This window comes from Anguilla rostrata, chromosome 1, assembly GCF_018555375.3.
Source record: "Anguilla rostrata isolate EN2019 chromosome 1, ASM1855537v3, whole genome shotgun sequence".
Lineage (NCBI taxonomy): Eukaryota > Metazoa > Chordata > Actinopteri > Anguilliformes > Anguillidae > Anguilla > Anguilla rostrata.
The window spans coordinates 32,719,973-32,742,426 of NC_057933.1; the positions used below are offsets into that span (position 1 = coordinate 32,719,973).

At 41.6% G+C, this 22,454-nt stretch overlaps 1 protein-coding gene and 1 pseudogene across 2 annotated transcripts in view; both read left to right on the forward strand.

The window, feature by feature from the left end:
• ccdc180 (coiled-coil domain containing 180) overlaps positions 1-22,454 on the forward strand; it is a 103,633-nt gene that overhangs the window by 76,831 nt on the left and 4,348 nt on the right. For both annotated transcript variants that reach the window (XM_064335359.1, XM_064335368.1), the window contains 7 exons: positions 11,052-11,150; positions 19,632-19,715; positions 20,401-20,588; positions 20,700-20,770; positions 21,370-21,481; positions 22,114-22,191; positions 22,298-22,367. In XM_064335359.1, the coding sequence (XP_064191429.1) occupies positions 11,052-11,150; positions 19,632-19,715; positions 20,401-20,588; positions 20,700-20,770; positions 21,370-21,481; positions 22,114-22,191; positions 22,298-22,367 (702 nt within the window). The remainder of the gene's footprint in view (positions 1-11,051; positions 11,151-19,631; positions 19,716-20,400; positions 20,589-20,699; positions 20,771-21,369; positions 21,482-22,113; positions 22,192-22,297; positions 22,368-22,454) is intronic.
• LOC135239056 (putative nuclease HARBI1) lies at positions 4,056-5,598 on the forward strand (annotated as a pseudogene).

Consider the following 22,454-nt stretch of genomic DNA (forward strand, 5'->3'; position numbering starts at 1 on the left):
AACAGTGTGAATATCTCAGAACTCAAAACGATATGAACTTAAAATGGCGCCTAATCCACCATCACACAGAGATACTGAAGGATCTCCACTCTGTTCTGACACCAGTGTTTACTACCGTAGAACATCTACAGACTGAGCTCACACAGTGCAGGCAGCAACTTATTACTGTATCAGAGGAACTGACGGTCATGAAATCCACTCTGCCTCTACATACAGTTTCTGTTTGCGACACTGCTGTGCAGACCCCCCTTGGTGATCTTGAGGAGACAAGTCAGACTGGGATCCTAAACCGCCCACGGTTACAATCCACTATGCAGCAGGGTATAGCAAGACAACTTTTGCTCTCCTGGAGGTTTAACAATCCAGGGAGAGTCAAGAGGCAGATTTATTGGGAAAACTCTGATTAAAATCTAATTCCCCACTTTTGGGTGACTAGAGGATCCACCGGACCCCCTGCTGTATCTACAGAAGTACAGCGATTAACTGGCACTCAACCCCCTTACCAATGAGGAGCTCATGGCCACACTTCGCAATGTGCTGCATGGTACTGCCCGGGATTGGTGGGATGTTGCCAGTCATAAGATAAACACTTGGCACAAGTTTGAATGTCAGTTTCAGGCCACATTCTTGGCGAAAGATTACCAGGATGAACTGGCAGAGAGAATCCGCACTCGTGTCCAGGGAGAGGGTGAGGGCATTCGTGACTTTGCTTACATGTATTCTACTCTCTGCAAGCGTTGGAAACCGGACATTAAGGAGGATGAGGTCATCAAAATGATCCTAAAGAACATCAAACCCCAACTAGCCAGTCAGTTGAGGAGTAATGGGAACATCTCTGTCAACAGTCCTGTCCACCTTAGTCAACAACTAGAGAAAGACAAGGAGAACCAACTGCAGTATGAACAGAGGAAAAACCTGATGAGTAAAACTACAAAACCTGTACTCTCTTCTCAGAGGTTTTTAACGGACAGAATACAACCCAACCCAACACAAACAAGCCCTTCCAAGTGTTCTGCTGGCGTTGTAAAGGCACCCACCCACCTGCTTCATGTCCACAGTGGCAACCTGCCAAAAACAAAACTCCCAAACCTTCTACCTAACATTCTGAGCAAGTTTCTAATAGCAAGGAAGGGCCAGCCACACTTGGCAACCTTACTCACCCAACTCACTTAGGGTTAACCAATTCAATGGATCCTGTTTCATCATTATCATCATCAGAATGCCCACCACCATGTCAACTGATGGTACCCTTAAACATTAGCTCATGGAATGATGTTGCCATCCTAGACACAGGTTCTTCTTACACTCTGATAAATGAGACTGTATGGACAGGAATTAAAAAAAGGCATGAAATGCTGAAGCCCTGGGCTCAGTTGTTCAAAAAATTCAATCTGGATCAGAATGATCCGGATTTGGAAATCCCATGTTTTGCTATCCAGGATCAAGTAATCCATTTTACTTTTGTGCTGGTTTTTCAAAGCAACATTGGATTGGATCACCCTGATCCAGATACAAATTTTTCAAGATTACCAAATCTGGAATACCAGTGCTCTAAATGGGACAACATATCGCAATGTAGGCTACTAGCTATGTAAAGAACAACAGGTAGAATAGCCAGCTCGCTCTGGTCGTTCATTTAACATGCACCCCCTTCCTGCAGTCTCATCTAGAAAACACCCCCCACCCTTGACATAATGGACAATATTGTCTATCTTGGCATTCATAAAAAATATTCTTTCACCACTAAAAAATCATATTCCGTCATAGCAACAAGGTAAACCCGACAATAGCCCTAAGATTGGGATGGCAGGTATGCCATCCCGCCAAGTTACGCGTTGGCAGGGGCATGCCCCATACCTATACAGCACCAAGAGTTTGGCACTTTTCAGGTTTCCCCACAGAAATAACCACAACAGCCACAGCCACTCAGCCCTCAAAAACATTAAATTCTGCACATTCTCACCCCATTTCAACAGACAGAATTCATAAACAACTTCACATGTCCACACAATAAAGCCCCAACTAAGGGGACTTTGCATTTTCTCCTTCTCCTCCTCCTCCTCCTCCTCCTCCTCCTCCTCCTCCTCCTCCTCCTCCTCCTTCTTCTTCTTCTTCTTCTTCTTCTTCTTCTTCTTCTTCTTCTTCTTCTTCTTCTTCTTCTTCTTCTTCTTCTTCTTCTTCTTCTTCTTCTTCTTCTTCTTCTTCTTCTTCTTCTTCTTCTTCTTCTCTTCTTCTTCTTCTTCTTCTTCTTCTTCTTCTTCTTCTTCTTCTTCTTCTTCTTCTTCTTCTTCCTCCTGCCACCTATCCCACTAACAACATGTATCCCCATTGGACATTTTACCAACACCAGCCAAATCTTCACCTACACGACCCAATCAAAAACTCGCATACACACGCAAAATACCCATACCTTTTTACTCTGAAACATTTCCAGTTTAAACAGCTAGTCTGCCTGTGACCTAGTGGGCAAGGTTACAGTCTGAGGGATCATGGGGCCATAGATTCAAGCCCAGCTAGGAACACGTTTCCTTAACCTGCTTTTACCGTCACTAATAATTGTCTACTAGGCTACTTCTCAATTATTGCTTTTGCACCATATTTACCCGCCGTTCACCGAACGTATACACTGCTAAACGGTACACGCTCATCAGACTGTACAAATTCACACAAGGATAGCCACAATCCACAACCGTTTCTTACAGGGTCACTTCGCATTTCTCACTCTCATAATAAAACGCTTTGCAAAAAGAAATGATATCTCATAAAAAACACGTTTTCAACGTACAACAATGCAGAGTTACTCACACATACAAGACATACACCGTCTATAACTCATTCATTCAGACTTCCAAAATCCAGGCCTTCCATTAAAAGTATTGATATCAAAATGACGCCAAGTTACGGTACTACGAACAATATAGGCTATCTTGCCTCACCGAAATTAAATAAGATGTATTCCAAAGCGATGCTACCCAATATTTCCTCAATATGTTCAAGTCACTTGGCCCTGTGTGTATAAGCATGCAGTACATGGACAGGCCATATGTGTGGATGGCTTTCTCACAGTCATGATTGATTGATATACAACCTTACCATTGGTTTTACGCATAGAGATGTCCCTTTTGATACTGAGTGGTCATATATTGTCTTGGACAATCCGTTTGGGAAATATACGCGCATGTGTGATGCCTGGGTACCTTCCAAAATAGCTGTGCGTAATACCACACCTGTTGTTTACAGCGTCGTCGCCCTTTTTAGTACAGTCTGGCTTGATTGACAATTCATTTATTCAGTAGATGAGAGTATAAGCTTTCTAACGATGTATAACATGTCTAATTTTTTCTTTTGGAATAGCGTTTTATAGGTCAGCGTAACCGGAAATTTTCTTATCATCGCATTCAATTACGCATTCATGTGGTAGCAGTAAAACCAAGACGCTGCTAACGAAACCTTGTCAATGATTTTTCGAAATTTCTTGGAAAATACTATTATTATTGAGGACTTCTGAGCATAGCTAAGCCATATGTTTGCTCATAGACCTAGCTGACATAGTTTTCTGGTGTAAGACAGGAGCGGATAGAACTATATACTTGATTTCCTGTCTCTGTTTAAATCTACTGAAAACAGATAAGATTTTTATCATTGCTATGTAAGTATTACTGCTCAAAATACTTCGGTTATACACGTTATTTTTGAAATTGAGTGTCTTTAAATAGGTTAGTGGTATTATATAATGTGGATATTTCACACTGTAATGCAAGTGTTATTTAGTAGTGTAATAGTGTTTGTGAAGCATACAACAGTGATGACGTGAGAGTTGGAGCGTTGCCAAAACGTGGTGGACGGTTGAAAAATGTTTTCATGTCGTCGTTCCATCCCCATACAAGAAAAAATACGAGAGTACAAAGTATATAAATACATACAAGAGTTAATTACACATTTAGGTACTGTACCGCATTGTGTGACAATATTTTTGCATTATTTTTTAACCTGATAGCAATGTTCCATCTTAAAATTTCGTAAGGGGCTCATTTATGTTATATAATGGACAAAAAGCATTTTATTTACTTTTGGAGAGATTTTGGATATGTTTCTGGACCCCTAGATATTTTAGACCACTGTACTGACTGAAAGCTTGTTATTCCGACTTGAAAATGATGCAACAGTGATTTTCTTGAGTCAAAACAGTTGATTTGTAGTGAAATACGTGAATATGTTGTGATTAACAGCAATGCATAATTTAGACATGTTGGATAGATTTGGGGACGCTGGGTACACTGCTTAGTTTTTGCTTCATATGTCTATAGTAGTTCTACATATCCACCCTTAGATTTTATGAACTTGTGGCCAAGAAGTTTTTGATCCAGCACATGTATAGTTTAGCCTGCTGTATATATGCAATCTCTCAGTATTTCATTGCAAACTAAAAAAGTGCAAACTAATTTTTGATTTTTTGTCTAGACAATTGCATTTGTGGTACTTTATTTCTTCCAGAATTATGAATATAAACTAATCAGCATTAGTATTGTAAATTGTACAAATGTCTTGCTTCATTTAAGCCATTTTTCAAGTCTCTGTGATGTTCACATCTGGAGTTATAAAGCTTTAAATAGGGTACCCCCTAAATGGGCAAGGATTGGCAAGATTTGGCATGTGCGCTAAGGGGTTAAGTGTTTATTTGAAGAGACAGAAAACAGCACAATAAAGCAATACAAACATCCCCTTCCGTTTTCAATTTCTTTTAAACAGTCAGGCCCCCTCATCTGACCCACAACAAATAAATAAAAACAAAGAAATATACATTATTCACAAAATCATTGTGAATATTTTGAACACGTGTTTTAAATCATAAAAAGGCTAAATGTTCAATAGAGTTTATAGGCCTTGGGCATGATTGATTTAATTGAACACAAGCCAAAGCACATCAGCTAATTGATGTTTAATGGGTGTGTGTTTGAAAAGACCAATTACACAGCCATCTTATTCAGCCTTTCTCAGAGGACTTACAGAGAGGCACTGACATGGCAGGTATTGTCCATCGCTACCACCGTTTTGGTAGGAGAGTATACCGTCAAAGGGTGTACGTTGAGCGTACAAAACCACTGGAGCAATACACCACTGAGGAACTGTATGCTCGGTTTTGCTTTGGGAATGCTGATATTAAGTACATTGCAGACCTTGTCAGGCCAAAACTTCAACGAGGAACCCAAAGGAGTCACGGTCTGTCTGTGGAAGAACAGGTCCTCATTGCTCTGTGCTTCTGTGCATCTGGGACTTTCTACCAGGTTGTTGCTGACAATATAGGAGTGGACAAATCAACTGTGAGTGATGTGGTGAAAGCTGTGTCAATCGCATTGGCCAGCCTGGTCAATCAGTTTGTTAAATTTCCAAAGGATGACCAGATTGCCCAGACCAAGCACAAGTTTTTTCTTTTGTGGAACATACCCAATACTATTGGGGTTATCAACTGCACTCATGTGCATATACAAGCACCTTGTGACGGGGGAGAGGTGGGAGTACGTCAGCCGAAAGGGGAGGCACAGCATCAACATGCCAGCAGCCATACCACCATGCACTCTGCTCCTGCCGACTGGCTGAAGCTAAGCAAGTGTGGGCTTGGTTATTACTTGGATGGGAGACCACCAGGGAATACTGAGTTGCTGCTGGAAGCGGTGTTGGTGGGCCAGCAGGGGGCAATCTTCCCCCTGTTCAAAAAAATTCCAATGCCCCAGTGCAGTGACGGGGATACCGTGCTGTAGGAGATGCCGTCTTTCGGATGAGACGTTAAACCGAGGTCCTGACTCACTGTGGTCATTAAAGATCCCATAACATTCGCAAAAACATGCCACCTAATCATCCCGATTTAATTGGCTAAAAAAATGTTCTCTCCCTCCAGTTGAGCTGCTCAGTGGCCAACAGTAGAGGATTGTGGTAGTACTGGACAGCTCCCAGGTGTGAATGTGTATGAGTGTGAAGCAGGGCGTTCCTGCAAAAGAGCATCCGTGCTCAGCGAACCTACGCTGGGTAAATAAAGGTTAAATAAAAAAATAAATAAAAATAACATCGAACTTGTGGGCGACACTGACCTCATCATCACAAACTGCGTTGTGAAGTGGCCTGGGTCTGTCCATGATGCATGTATCCTGAGGGACAGCACTCTATACAGAGCTCTCCAAACCAACCGACTGGATGGCATATTAGGAGACAGTGCCTATCCACTCCTACCATGGCTGATGACCCCTATTCTTGCAGCAAACACACCTGAGCAGACACGCTTCAACACTGCTCATCGCAGAACAAGATGTGCAATTGAGCATTTAAATGGAGTTCTGAAGAGGTGCTTTGCATGCCTTAACTACTTGAGAGTGGAACCACAGGGAGCGAGCAACATAATACTTGCCTGTATTGTCCTGCACAACATCACTACCAGGCGCAATGTCCCTCTCTGTGATGACGTTTATGATGCACCTGAGCCTGTTGAAGACCCAGACCAACCTCCGGCGTTCTCTCAGAATGAGGGACTGGACGTGCAATAAGGGATGCAATTGTTAGAAACTACTTTTGACTGGTTCATATCTGATGATTGTGTCATTGTAATTAATATACAGTGATAATCGACATTTAAAATTAAATATTATTTTTGATCGATATTAACAGCTGTTTGGGGGATTATTTTAAGGGGACAAAATCCTTTCTTTTTTACTTTACTGTACTGAAAGGCTTAATAGATAGCCTAATGTCTACTTTATCACTGTAACGGTTAAACAAATCAAGTGCAAAATATAAATAAATGTATATATACTACATGATACAAATGTTGTATTATTTGACCAATTTTAAAGTTTACATTTAGATTACATTTTGTTCCTCAAATCCACCCTGAATCCACCCTTCTGCTGGGATCAGGATAATCCTGATTTTTTGGATCAAAGGTATCCCAATCCTACTAAAAAGTTTTGAACAACACATACTGAAGGTTTGATCCAGATCAAAACCAAGACTGGATTACGTGATCTAATCTGATTTCAGAATCCTTTTTTTCTTTTGAACAGCCTATTTTCAAGATTTGATCCAGTCCGATAGCCAAAATCCAATCAGATTACTTCTGAACAACTGGGCCCTGGACAAGAGGTCCTTTGTACTTAGCAGATGGGGGAGGAAGGCAACCTTTGGGTTGGAGTGAAGTGGCACTCACACTACAAAATCAAACAGTGACCGTACCTTGTGTTCTTCTATCCTCTCAGAGCCTTGCTTTCCCTGCATTGGTGGGACTTGATTTTATCTTCTTTACCAGCCTGCAGCTGGATGTCTCTGAGAATAGCTACTGGTTCAAATCGGACAGTAACCAGAAGTTCCAATTCCTGAGTGAACCCATGGCGAGGCTTGATGTTGGCTCAAAGTCGCAACTTGTTTTTTTTCTGCTGTTGCTCCCTGTGATCTTACTCCACTGACACCATGCAGAGATTTGGTGGATAGAGCCATTGAGAATGCTCACCTTGATGAGAGTGGGAAAAACATTTGTTGAGTCAGCTGCAGGACAACTCAGATGTGTGCACCTCTGCCCTGGGATGCACAAATGTTCTCACTCACAAAATCTTCCTCACTCAAGACATACCTATCAAACAAAAACCATACCGTGTCTCACCATCCAAGCTCCAAGTAATCAAAGAGCTTGTAGAAGAGATGTTGTCCAAAGACATAATTGAGCCTTCAACCTCCCCCTATGTAGCTCCGGTTGTTCTGGTGCCAAAGAAACAGGATCCAAAGCTAGGATTCTGTGTGGACTACAGGAAGCTGAATACAGCCACACAAACTGATTCTTACCCTATACCAAACGTCCAAGAGATCCTGGAGTCACTGGCTGGGTCTGCTGTGTTCTTTACCCTTGACCTCAATAGTGGGTATTGGCAAGTCCAGATGGAAAAAGAAAGCCGCAAAAAGACAGCCTTCATCTGTCCTTTTGGACTTTTCCAGTTCAAGGTCATGCCTTTTAGCTTAAGAACGCACCAGCCACCTTTCAGCAGCTCAAGGAGCTTTGTCCTGGGGGAACTGAGGGGAAAGGTCTGTCAGGTGTATTTAGATGATATAATCATATATTATCCATCTTTGGAACAGCACCACTATGTCCTCCAAGCTGTCCTGGACAAACTAAGAGTAGCAAACCTCACAGTCAACATGAAGAAGAGCCAGTTCTTCAGGACTTCTCTAAAGTTTCTGGGAAACATAGTTACCTCTGCTGGAGTAGAGGTGGATTGGGAGAAGACCAAGGCAGTCCAAGAGTTCCCTGTCCCCAAAAACATCAAGGAGTTACAGAGATTCCTTGGGATGGCTGGATGGTACCATCGATTTGTGCCCAACTTCTCTCAGCTGGCAGAGGCTCTCAAGTTCTTATGGACTCCCCAGTGTCAAAGAGCATTCGAGGCACTGAAGGAACGCTTGATGTCCCCACCCATCCTTGGATATCCAAACTTAAATTTTCCCTTTGTTGTTTATACTGATGCCAGTGATGTGGGCTTAGGGGCAGTGTTAGCTCAACAGACTGATCTTGGCACAGAAGAGGTCCTTGCCTTTGCTAGCCGGTGCTTGAATCAGGCCGAACGGAATTACTCCACCACAGAGCTGTCGTTTGGGCCTTGGAGAAATGGAGATACTACTTAGAGGGGAGATTTTTCACGGTGGTGACTGATTCCTCTCTTGTGTGGGTCTTCAAGAATCAAAAGCCCAGCACTAGGCTGATTCGGTGGGCACTCTGCCTCCAGGAGTTCACCTTTACGGTGGAGTACCGTAAGGGTAAATACAATACGGTTCCTGATGCCTTGTCTAGAGCTCCCGTTGACGACCTCCAACAGCAGCTAACTACATGTGCCACAGTACTTTTTTCCAAGTGGGAAATGATCAAGGAAATCCAAATATGGGATGAAACCATCTGGAAAGCTCAACAGGAGGATTCTGACATCCACACCCTGTACGAAAAAATCATGAATACAGGGGAAGTGGTTGTCAGTCCTTCTACAAGATTCACCATTTTGGAAGACAAAGTCTACAGAGTGGTACAGCTACCTCATCAAATCTTGTACCAGGTATACATCCTCTTACCTATGCATCAGCAACTTCTCCATAATTTCCACGAGGATCCCTTAGCTGGCCATCTGGGAAGATTTAAAACATACAAAAGGTTACAAGCCCTTGTATACTGGCCCAAGATGAGCTTAGATGTGAAACATCATGTTCAATGTTGCCAAGTATGTCAACTCTACAAACCTGAGAGCAGGAAGCCTCCATGTAAACTGCAGCATACAGTGGTCCAACGTCCGTGGGAGATTCTTGGGGTTGACCTTATGGGACCATTTCCAAGAAGCTCCAATGGGTACCTGCACCTCCTTGTCTTTGTGGATTACTATTCTCGGTGGGTTGAGCTCTTTCCTCTTCGAAAAGCTACAGCAAAGTCAGTGTCCCAACTGCTGAACAGAGAAATCCTAACACGCTGGGGAGTGCCGGAATTCATTCTCTCAGATCAGGGTTCACAATTTGTGTCCTCAGTCTTTGAGGAAACCTGCAAGCAGTGGAATCTCAAACAGAAAAGGACTTCAGCATACCATCCACAAACAAACATAACAGAGAGAATAAACCAGAACCTAAAAACCATGATTGCTTCTTATGTTGAGGAAAAACACAAGACCCTGGGAATAAGTACTTACCTGAGTTTCGTTTTGCTTTAAACTCAGCGGTGCATGAGTCTACTGGAGTAACACCAGCAGAGCTCAACTTAAACCGCCACATCAGAGGTCTCATGGATGTGGTTCTCAACACAAACCTTTGCTCTCCTGATATGCCTGCCTATTCAAAAGCCACTCAAATAACAGAATTCAAACAAATGGTATCTGAGAATCTGAAGAAGGCAAAGCAACATCAGAAGCGAAACTATGATAAGAAAAGGAGGGATGGAACTTTTGCTGACAAAGATCGTGTCTGGCTTTGGACTCACCCTTATTCAAAGGCAGACAAGTCTTTTACTGCAAAGTTGGCACCCAAATGGAAGGGTCTATACTATGTGGTCCGCCAGGTTGGTCCTCTCAACTACAAGGTAGTGTTGGAAGACACTGGAGAAGACCTTAGGGTCGTCAATGTAGCCGGACTTGCTACCCTTCAGCTGAGGAACTGGAAAGGGAACAGTGTCGCCGTGTCCTTGAAATCTTTGAAGAGGAGAGCGATGAAGAAGATTTCCATGGTTTCCCTGCCTCAGATCTGTCACAACAGAATGTTAAAGCTGATTCAGATTCAGATGAATAATGCCTTCCCATGTTCAGGCTTTTCACAAGGGGGAAGGAGTGTGATGACCTGGGCTTAGCTGCCCCAGCGCCGCACTTAACCACGCCTGTTTAGACTGATTACCTCCCTGGTTTCCGCTGTTACATGGTCCAGCCCATAAAAATATGGTGACAAAGTCAAAAATGGCGGCGGACTGTGAGTTGGAAAAATGGTCTGTGCGCAGCTGTAGCTCCGAATCCCTGTGTTAATCAATGCAAAGTTTGAGGTAGTAATCGTCCCTCATGCAGTCTAACGCGGTTCTGTGGGTTTGACTTGACTGAAGCTGATCTTATATGTCAGGAGACAGACCTGACTGGCACCCCAATTTTTCATTCAATTCATTCAAACCATCACAAAATGCAGTGACAATGTAGCGGGACCACTATAATTAATTTTATTCAGGGGACACACCAATCCTCACTGACTAATGGAGAGACACAAAGCATTAAACCGCCCTGATTGACGCTTTTTTCTTATTAACACCACACCCTGACACGCACACACACCACACACACAAACATACAACTGTATCTGTGTGATGATGCATGTTGGCATCACCTACCTTCTGCCATTTTCAACTGTAATGTGCACATTTCATTCACAATTTCAGTGGGCACCACCTCCATTTGGTTAAAAAACCAACACTGATGTCAGTAACAACTATTTCATTTCAGAACTTTTTCAGTTTAGCTTTACTTTCCATGTTATCAGTTTCTGTGCAATTTTGTTCCTCTGTTTCACAGGTTACAAAGAGCAACATGCAGAAGAAGAACCTGGATGACATGCTGATGCAGTTAGAGAGCATGATGAAGGCATGTGCCAGACCTGACTCTGAGGAAAAGGTAACGCCAACTTCAACATCAAGAGTTCTAAATATCAATTCTTTAGAAATGCTGTAGCTACTAAAACCAACAGAGATAGTTAACCCTTTAACTGACACTCATTGAAATAGGTGATGAAAAAAATATTCAAACATAAATACCTATCACTAGAGCACCAAATAGCAATGTCTAACAGTTTTTTTCATAACTTGACCCTTTTTTTTTAAAGAAATTATAGACCTCTACCGTACGGTTAGTTTATGGTAAAAGATGCTATTCACAAATTGCTATATTTCTGAACATTTTTCCTGAAACACAGTCATATTGATCTCTCTTTAAAACCTTAACCTCTTAGCGCATTGCCCCTAGTGGTGGGCACGCCCGCGTGCCTAAATTACTAAACTCAAACATTCGGTGCTACTGCAACCAAAGTGTGAGATGAAAACAGAAACGCGTTGTTTCAGTTTCATTAGTAGACGATACATGACAACTATCCCGAAAACGGAGTTTCGCAGCCCCACCATTGTCGCTCCCGTCGTTCATTTAACACACACCCCCTCCCTGCAGTCTCATCTAAAAAACACCCCCCACCCTTGACATAATGGACAATATTGTCTATCTTGGCATTCATAAAAATATTCTTTCACCACTAAAAAATCGTATTCCGTCATAGCAACAAGATAAACCCGACAATAGCCCTAAGATATGCCTATACAGCAGTGAAAACGCTGCTCACTGAATAACGAAATAAACGAGAAAAAGTTTTTAAAATGATACCATGTCATTCTACAGTCAATATCTGGGACTAAATATTGAATAAATATAAAACCTTACTGTTGGTTTTACGTGTAGAGATGTCCCTTTTGAGACTGCGTGGTCATATATTGTCTTGGACAATCCGTTTGGGAAATATAGGCGCATCTGTGACGCCTGGGTATCTTCCAAAATAGCTGTTCGTAACACCACACCTGTTGTTTACGGCGTCGTCGCCCTTTTTGGTACAGTCTGACTAGATTTACAATTCATTTATTCGGTAGGCGAGAGTATAAGCTTTCTAACGATGTATAACATGTCTAATTCTGCTTTCGGAATAGCGTTTTATAGGTCAGCGTAACAGAAAATATTCTTAGCATAGCATTCACTTACGCAATCACACTCTGTTAGCAGACAAATACGATGCACCTAACGAAACATGTTCAACCATATTTCGTAATTTCTTGGAAAATACTATTATTATTGAGGACTTCTGAACATAGCTAAGCCATATGTTTGCTGATAGACCTAGCTGACATCGTTTTCTGGAGCAAAACAGAAGCGAATAGAACAATATAATTGATACTGTCTCTCTGTCTCTATCTACTGAACATAGAGGAGATTTCACTATTGCTATGTAAGTATTATCGTTCAAAATATTTCGGTTATATACGTTCTTTTTGAAATTGAGTATTTTTAAATAGGTTAGTGGTGTTATATAATGTAAATATTTCACACTGTAATGTAAGCGTTAGACGGAAGTGTAATAGTTTTTGTGAAGCATGAAACAGTGATGACGTCAGAGCCGGAACATTGCCAAAACGTGGTGGACGGGTGAAAATTGTTTTCATGTTGTCTCATCCCCATACAATAAAACATACGAGAGTACAGAGTATAGAAATACACACGAGTTAATTATTACACATTTAGGTACTGTACCGCATTGAGTGACAATGTTTTTGCATTATTTTTTTAATCTGATAGCAATGTTTCATCTTAAACCCTCATAAGGGGCTCATTTATATGCTTTATAATGGACAAAAACATTTTATTCAATTTTGGAGAGATTTTGGATATGTTTCTGTACACCTAGCTATATTAGACCACTGTACTGACTGAAAGCTTATAATTCCCATTTGAAAATTATGCAACAGTGATTTTCTTGAGTCAAAACAGTTGATTTGTAGTGAAATACATGGATATGTTATGATTTACAGCAATGCATAATTTAGACATTTTGGATAGATTTGGAGATGCTGGGTACACTGCTTAGTTTTTGCTTCATACATCTATAGTAGTTCTACATATCCACCCTTAGATTTTATGAACTTGTGGTCAAGAAGTTTTTGACCTAGCACATGTATAGTTTAACCTCCTGCATATATTCAATCTCGCAGTATTTCATTGCGAACTTAAAAAGTGCAAATTTATTTTGGATTTTTTGTCAAAACAATTGCATGTGTGGCACTTTATTTCTTCCAAAATTATGAATATAAACTAATCTGTGTTAGTATTGTAAATTGTACAAATGTCTTGCTTCATTTAAGCCATTTTTCAAGTCTCTGTGGTGTTCACGTCTGGAGTTATAAAGCTTTAAATAGGGTACCCCCTAAATGGGCAAGGATTGGCAAAATTTGGCTTGTGCCTTAAGAGGTTAAAACAGTTTATTGCTTTTTTTTACACTCCATCAACATGTTTTTGGCCTGTAAATTTCCCATCAATTACAATGGCTAGGTGCACAAATCTGTATATATTGACATATACTGCGTCATATGGCATTTCTGCTTTAAAATCAGGCACTGTTTGATTGTATTGTCTGAGATTTCCTGTTCTTGTGCCTTTGTTGGCAACCATGACCTCATCGATACTTTGTTTTTGGTCAGCTGGGAGGAGAAGACACTGTCTTCTCAACATGTCAAAAATGGGCCTGATTTTATAGAACCTGTCGCTAGTGTTTCCACAGTCTGCATTGTCAGCAAAGTGGATGAACATGCGCAGTGCCTGGAACCTGCGTAGTGGCATGATGTCGGCAACCAGAGCAAAGCGGCTCTCTGGATTCCAGTAATCCTCCAGGGACGGGAACGGGAACACACCTGTGTATAGCAATATGGCTGAATACTCTTGAATCTCTTTTGGATTTGTTTTAATGGGAAATCCAAGCTGTTGAGCAGAGTAGAGGTTTGTCTGCTCACTTATGCGGTGCACCATTTCATCAGTAAATAGCATGGAAAAGTCAAATAATGGTGTCTGAACCTTAATAATTTCTGGGGGTATTGTGAGGGAGTGAGGAATCTTGGAGACCAAACGCGACTGAGCAGGGATTCTCTAAGCTATCCACCTGAGCGGAATAACCACTAAGTCTCGTAGAGACAAAAGGATAGGGGAAAAAAAATAAAGAAAAGAACAATACTCCTAGGGGAGACTATCCAAAAGAAAAAGCTTTAGGGGCCCGAGAACAGGGTGAAAAAACTAAGGCTTAAGGAGTATTGAGTGAAACAAAACAACAGTCTGAAAGAAAGGAGAACGTGAAAACTTTAATAAAACAGCCCTCGCCCAGGGAACTGTCAAAAGAATCACTAGAGAGTAGTACAAAGGAGCAAGGACAGTGGTGCTAACTTTGTAGCCCATAATCCAATCACTGCCAAGTTCAGTTCTGCAGTAACTCTTTGCGTGAACAAAGGACGTAAAAGAGGAACTGATCTAGTACTGAACAAACACAGAATCTATTACCAAACAGACTAAGTTACCGACTTTCGTGTAACGCAAGTGACACTAAAGCGAGGCTTAATGGTTTGCTTGGGGTTTAAATAGAGCGCCAACAGGTGCAAATCGTAAACAAAGATTTGCACGCCTATAATTCAATCAAGGAAAAAGCCCGTAATAACTGAAGAAAAGGCGCAGGACAAAACCAATGGTCGTAATAAATGAAGAAATGACACAGGATGGAAAAGAAATGGTGATAACACCCAAAACCATGACAGGTATAGGTTCTGGAAACTTGACTGAAGTGATATCCACTTTCCTCTAGTGATGGACGAGAATGAACAAACATCTTTTTGAACGACTCTTTTTAGTGTCCGGTATGTACCGGGTCAGCCTGTTGAACATCCGAGTGCTCATGAATCGGACTCTCCCTGCATTTTTCCAAAACTGCTGCCTGCTACGGTAGGTGCAGCGCTCGAAGCATAGCAAACGGAACAACCAATGAGCGAGTTGAATCGGACTTGACTCAAGACAGACAGCCTGCACTCACTGAACGAGTTTGAATGAACCGGTCTCTCAAACTATCAGACGTCAATGAATGAGCGAGTTGAATCGGACTTGAGTCAAAACAGGCAGCCTGCACTCACTGAACGAGATCGATTGAACCGGTTTCTCGAACTAGGACGTCTGCTACTTGCCCCTCAAAAAGAACGACAAATCGTTGGTCTGTCACATTTCTGTAACATCATATTGAGCTTACATAGCCTACCTACATACAAGGATGCAGAATCAAGGTGTTAAAATGAATATTTTATCTTTATTAATGTAAACTTATACATGATGAATGGTAATGCATTGAAGAGAAGTTTTGTGGGGCGTGCAGCACTAGTTGTCAAACGTGCATGTACAATAACGGAGTGTCACGGAGAAACTGACGCCATTTTTTAGAAAAAGTATCAAAGCTCAAGAGGTTCGAAAGGTTCGATACATTTACATGTATCAACTCGAAGGAACTGGTACTGTGAAAAGAATCGGTCCGCCCCCCACTATTTTCCTCCACAATTTTCTTTTCTCAGCACTTTTGGGGGTAACAGAAAACTGATCTGTGACCTGCACAAGCTGATTTTTGGTTACCTTTCTCCTGGGGGCACTGTCTGAGTGTGTATCAGAGTCACTAAACTCAGGGATTTGTAACTCTTCAACTGTGTCACCTGTGTGCCTTGGCACATAGTCAGGATAATCAAAGTCCTAATCACTGTCCTCTGTGTCTGACTCCTCTGGATCAAGGGGGACCCTTTCCTCTGCCATAGAAAAATTTGGTGTCCATCACTAAGAATGAAACAATGAAGAGGTCTCAATACACTGCACTACATGTTTCCCCTTAACATATATGTGCATACTAAGGCATATGTTGACATATAATGTAATAGGATAATATTGTGTTTTAGTAATATAATCTAATTTCATTGTATTTGTTCACTTTTTCCACTCAAACATCTTCCTACCATACTAACTACTATGCTAACATCTGCCCTGCCTCATGGTCATTTCTACCCCTTACCGACATATCAACCGCATGGTTGAGCATGTTTTTGTAACATTCTGGCACAATGGATTTTTAACATTTTTGATATTTAATATCATATTCCTATTCTTTAAGGTCTCTTCTATCTGAAAAACATCATGGTTTATCCCTTACCTGCCAAATTCCTGCTTTATGCCCTAATCTTTGGGGAGTGATTTGTGGTGCTGCCTCTGTCGTCAGAGTGGGGAAAGTGCGGGAACTGCTGCTCCGAACAGTGTTGAAATAAGATACTCTTTATGCAGATTGATTAAGGGGGGTTGGAGCCCCACACCAATCAGGATGCTGGGCAGATTTTTTTTCACTGTCAAAGTCAGCTCTACCGCATGGTTGAGAAGTCAGTTTAATTCAAAAAACCCTTGTATGTTCTCAAAACTTGTCAGCTACCTGAGAGATGAAGGTTCAACTGCCTTAAACAATGAATGATACAGACAGAGACAAGTGATAGTCACAAAATAAATTCATTAAAGAAGATACCAAACCACAGGTTGTTTTTCCCAACGTACTGAAATCTCAAGAAAACCACAACAGAAGATTCAGGGTATTAGCCTTGTGGCAAGATGAGTGCCACCCCTCCTACCTTCCAACACACACTCACGGGAGACAGACAGTTTCTTTCAGCACTTCATGCTCGTTTATCTTAGCCGACCAGCTTTTTAGACAATTTACACAGACACAGGTTTCTCCGTTCTTACAAACAGTCTTTTCTTTCCGGCGTCAGCTGTCTCAAGACTCCCGGTCTCGGCCTTTTAAAAACCCCAGGCTCACTGTTGAAAACAATTAGAGGCAATCAGTGCAATCAAACAATTAACAATTATCGGCGCTGATTACCTCCGCCGTACAGTTGTGACGCTGGATCCGAGAGCCGCTCCTGTCACTCTCTCTACAGCCCACGCCAAACCACGCCCACCCTACCACAAGCCTCTTTCTAACAAGACCAAACATTAATGTGTTAGGAGGCCATTCAGCTCAGTTATTGAATACCAACAGAAGTGATACTTGTCAGCCATACCATGTTGGCCTATGCTTGGAACTGGAACTGCTTTTAAAAATGCTAATTCCAAACTGGCAGACCTCAACAACTATTATCTATGTAGATATTAAGACTTTCAATTAAACCCTAATAACCCCTGTCTGGCCCCACTGTAAGCTACTCGGCAGCTGTGGTAGGGATCTCCCCCTCCAAGACCCACATGTCAATGCCTTGCTTTTCCCCCAGTTAATCCTTGCTGTGGAGATGCTCTCATAAGCCCTGAGGCTATCCTTCAACACCTGTTACATCATCAGCATATGCCAACAACTTTACCGCCTTAACCTCCTTGTACCATTGCCAAAATGGTTCTACCACTGAGGTATACAATTTACCAGACAATGGGCAAACCTGTCATATCCCCCTCTCCACTCATAATGGTTTACTCAACCCACCTCCCACTTTAACCAAGCATGATGCACCCTTATACAGCAGCCGCACTAAAGATATAAAAGATTCCCCAAACCCAAAAGCCTTTAACGTGCTATACAAGTAATTGTGATCTACCCGGTCAAAAGCCTTCTCCTGATCTAAGGAGACCATCCCAAAATCCACCTGATCACACCGTGCCAAATCCATCATGTCTCTTATTAAAAACAAACTGTCCATTATGTAGCAGTCTGGAACATAATATGATTGGTCCATATGCACCAGCTACACCAAGTGGATCCTCAGCCAATTGGCGAGGGCCTTGGACAAATTCTTATAGTCTGTACAAAGAAGTGCCACCGGCCACCAATTCTTCAATGAACACAAGTCCCTTTTTTTCAGTAAGAAAGTGAGGACTGCCCGGCGACAGCTGGCCGGAAGTTCTCCCGCCTCCGTGCACTCCAGCAGCATCTCATCTCATTTCCTTAGTCATATACTGTACATTGAGCCATCTCCCATCTGACTAGCTGACATTTCAGATACTGAGGAAGAATCTGACATTCCGCCGTCATCTTTGTCCATCTTCCACCCGTTCCTCCGGGCCTACTCCACCCAACTCCGTTTCCCCCATCTCAGCCTCATCCTCTGGGGCCGCTGAAATTACACTCCCTGCCTTAAATTTACACTCTTCTGTCTTTTTCCTCTATCCCTTATACTGGCCTCACCCCCCTAAAACCGAGATATCTTTATTTGAACCATTCTTTTTCCTTAATTTTGCGTTTACCTCACTTTTTACACTTCTCTTCAGTGATCTTCTGGGTTTTCCTATTCCCGAACCAGACGCTAACTCCACTCCCAGAGCATCCCCTTCCCCCGGCTCCTTGCACACCCTAGCTGACACAGTCCCCGCCGTCTGTTTGGCTCCGTCATAATTCGCCTCCGTAGCGCTGTCCTCATTTCCCTTCTCCATAATAATCCTCGCTTCTTACATATGTTCACCATTATGCCCTACCTGTGGCTGGGTTTGTGCGAGCAAACCATTTGTGGCCATTATCTTCACACTTGAAGCAGCGCAAGCTGTCAGTCGATGCAAACACCATGTATGAACTTTCGACAACGGAATCATTTTTAACGAGTTGGTGAATTTTCCGAACCTAGCCAATTCTCTTTCAATTACTTTGTTATTTATGAAGGCGGGCACGTTAGAAAAAACTACTTTAGTGGCCAGCGCTTAAAGTGGGGCTATTGGCACAAAAATTTATTTTACCCAAATATTCTATAATCCTAGCCACCAAGTTTTCCTTTTTGAGGAAAACTACTATGGCTTTGTTCATCCTAGATGCTGAGTAAATCTGCTCACAGTCCACCTGTTCCCTGACTGCTAACAACATGTCCTCTACCGAGGCACTACTGTCCAGCACGCATCTGAACCCATGCCGGAGGGACTGCACTTCCCCATCCGACTGAGACGCTATCACGCCCTACCCCTCCCTTTCCACCCCCACAAAACCCCTAAAAAACCCATACAACCAAATCACACCACCCTAACACCAGTTTAATCAATTAAATAAACAATACTCAATAACTAAACCAACCTACTGTCGACAGGATTTTTTTTAAAGAGCACTGAAAAGGCAGAAAGACAGAGAAAGCCCTCCACACATCCTCTCAGCTGAGAAAGAGAGCGAGAGAGAGAGAGAGAGAGAGATAGCAGGCATTCCTACAGTCAAAGAAAGCAGGCTACTTTATAAGTTGTGGACTAAGAGAGTTTGTCCTATGAAATTATATTGTCTCTCTCTCTAAGGCGATAATCTAAAAACTGCATATCTGACAGTTATTTTATCTGATTCCTTCTATTTTTCTTATGTAGTGTACTATACAATTGTTAATTCTTTGAAAATCCCACTAAAATATGTTTAGATCAAACACTCTGAAAGCTGTAATACTCTCTTGTATCATAAAATCTGCTGAGGTGCATTAAATGTGTTGGCTGTATTCCAGTCCTGATTATATTTGTTCTTAGGGGTCGTTGTAATGGGGTGATATTCTCCATGTATCCTTGAAGGTGGCGGTAGATGACGTGAACACTCTTGCCTGCTCTATCATGGAGGAGCTGAAGAAAAGGTGCCAGTACCTGGAGTGCTCTCTGGTGAGTGCATGTGTGAGGGTCTGTCTTTAGAGAGACTGGGAAAACATGCAATAATTAATTTAAGCATAAAGAAGTGCGCAATTCTATCCCAGTGGATCATCATCTGGTCAGTATTTGTCTGGCCTAACAAAGACCCACTGAAGGGTTGTCACACAATGGAAAGTTTGTTTTAGAAGCATAAATGATATGCAAGATCTGACAGTTCTTATGTCTTCTCTGCACAGCATCAGGGTCTCTGTAACTTTCTTATTACAACAAGCCTTTGTGGAACTTTGTACTTAATGTAACTTCGATTCTCAGAACACGTTGAACAAACGTGACATTTCAATAATTAAATTCAGAACATTAAAAAAAATGTAACTGATTTCTTAACATCTGTGATGTTTTTCATGGCTAAATCATAATCATCTGGGGATATTATGTTGAGGGAATATTTTGTCATAATGTTATCTAACGAGTAAATGTAAGAACTGTTATAAAAAAACTGTAATGTTTCCCATCAATCCTGAAAAGAGACCTTGAGGAGGGAATGATCTGGCTTTTATCACATTTTTTATCAGCATGACTTGTTGAAAAGGTGCAATTTAAATTATTCACATTCTATATGATATACAGACTTCCCTGTTTGCAATGGGGGGATGAAATGTGAGGAATTGTGGGGGTTGTGTTCCTCACTTGTCTGCAGGACTCCTCAGTGTCGGTCCCGAGGCCAGACTCCCCCTTGCAGGGCGCCTTTGCAGTGGCAGTTCGCCCCAAATCCCGCCGGCAGGACAAGCCAAGCAGCCCTGCCACTGACAGCCTCCTCCAGCCGAGCCGCATGGGTGTGCCCATCACAGATGATGCTGCCATGGGCGTGGTCCGGGGCCTGCTGAGGTGAGGGGATGGAGCCAGGAACAGTGAAGGAGGGAAGGCTCCTGCTGGGAAAAGACTTGGGGAATAAACATGAAATTAGACACTTAGACACTTTTTATCATCTGTCTTTAGAATCAGCAAACAGAAGGCCAGTGAGGATGTCCACACAGAATCATCTGATAGAGGCCTGGCACTTACAAGAGGTAACATCAGTCTGTTATGAAAACCAAGGACAGATACACTGTAGAAAGATCAGTGTCTGTTATGTGCACTAAGGACAGACACTGTAACATCAGTGGCTGATATGAGTAGCAAGGACAGATACAGTAAGGTAATTGTCTTATATGAGCACCAGTAACCGATACAGTAAGATCAGTGTCTGATATATGCACCAATAACAGATACAGTAAGGCCAGTGTCTGATATGAGCACCAATGTCAGATACAGTAAGGTCAGTGTCTGATATGAGCACCAATGTCAGATGCAGTAAGTTCAGTGTCTGATATGACAGATGCAGCAAGATCAGTGTCTGATATGAGCACCAATGACAGATACAGTAAGATCAGTGTTTGATATGAGCACCAATGACAGATACAGTAAGATCAGTGTCTGATATGAGCACCAATGACAGATACAGTAAGATCAGTGTCTGATATGAGCACCAATGACAAATACAGTAAGATCAGTGTCTGATATGAGCTCCAATGACAGATACAGTTAGATCAGCATCTGGTATGAGCACCTTGGGTTCACTGCAAGATAGAACATTTGTATCTGGGATTCTCTGACTTATTCTTTTCAGACAGACTGGCTGCAATGTCTGCAGGGCATCGACAGCGCGGAGGGGGTACACCTGTTGCGCCATTGCTTGAGAGGCAGCTCAGGAGGTCTGCAGAGTCAGTCAGCTCCCAGAGGTTAGAGGTCACCTTCTCTGCAAGTTTTGTTTTGATGTTAACACACACTCTCACATAACGTGGATAAGAGAACAATGGTGGAAGACTATTCTGAAGAAGAGGTATTCAAAATGTGCAGTGTACTTAGTGTACTTGGCTACCTACAGATAAAGGGAAACCATTTTTTGCAGGCCAGTCATATGGAGTTTAGTGTATTCAAGTTTTATAGTATTTATCTGTACCTTTCAATATCATGTTTAATTCCTTGGACATTTATTAATAATATCTTAATAATAACAATTAAAATAACAATAATAATAATAATTATTGTTATTTTTATTGTTTATTATTATTATTATTATTATAATAATAATAATAATAATAATAATAATATAATAATAATATTATGTTTAGAGCATATTTCATGCAAAAATGCAATGCAAAGCCCAAAGTACTTTATAAATCAGAGGAAATATTTTGCTTTAGCATTTAACCTGGAACTTAAATTACTTGTCAAAAATTGTTGTGCTATAAGAACTTCAACTCTGCATGTGATGACTGCATTAGTAGCTTTCTTATTCAGTCCTTTGGGTAAGAGTGTATGATGGTACTTGCAATTGTCATAATTTGATTAATTGTCTGGTGTGTGATAGCGTGCAAAGATTGTCAAAGCTCTCTTGCTCCGACAAGAGATTCCAGGTGTTTGGGACCAGTCCAGATGAAAAATGCATGTGAGTGGCACTTAATTTCACTCTGTTTTCATTGTTTTCATTGTACTTCATTAAAAGTCTGTAGTGTCTTCTGTGACATGTTAAATAGATTGTGTTTTTCTTTCAGCATGGGTTTTAATGGCTTGATCACTAACATTTTGTGGAAGGCCAATGATCTTCTGCTTTCTGTAGCTGAGGTAGTAACAATAAGTTTCATAAATACATTTCAAATTTCATACAAAGAGTTTTATTTCCATATAAAGTAAATAATTTGTAAATGGTTT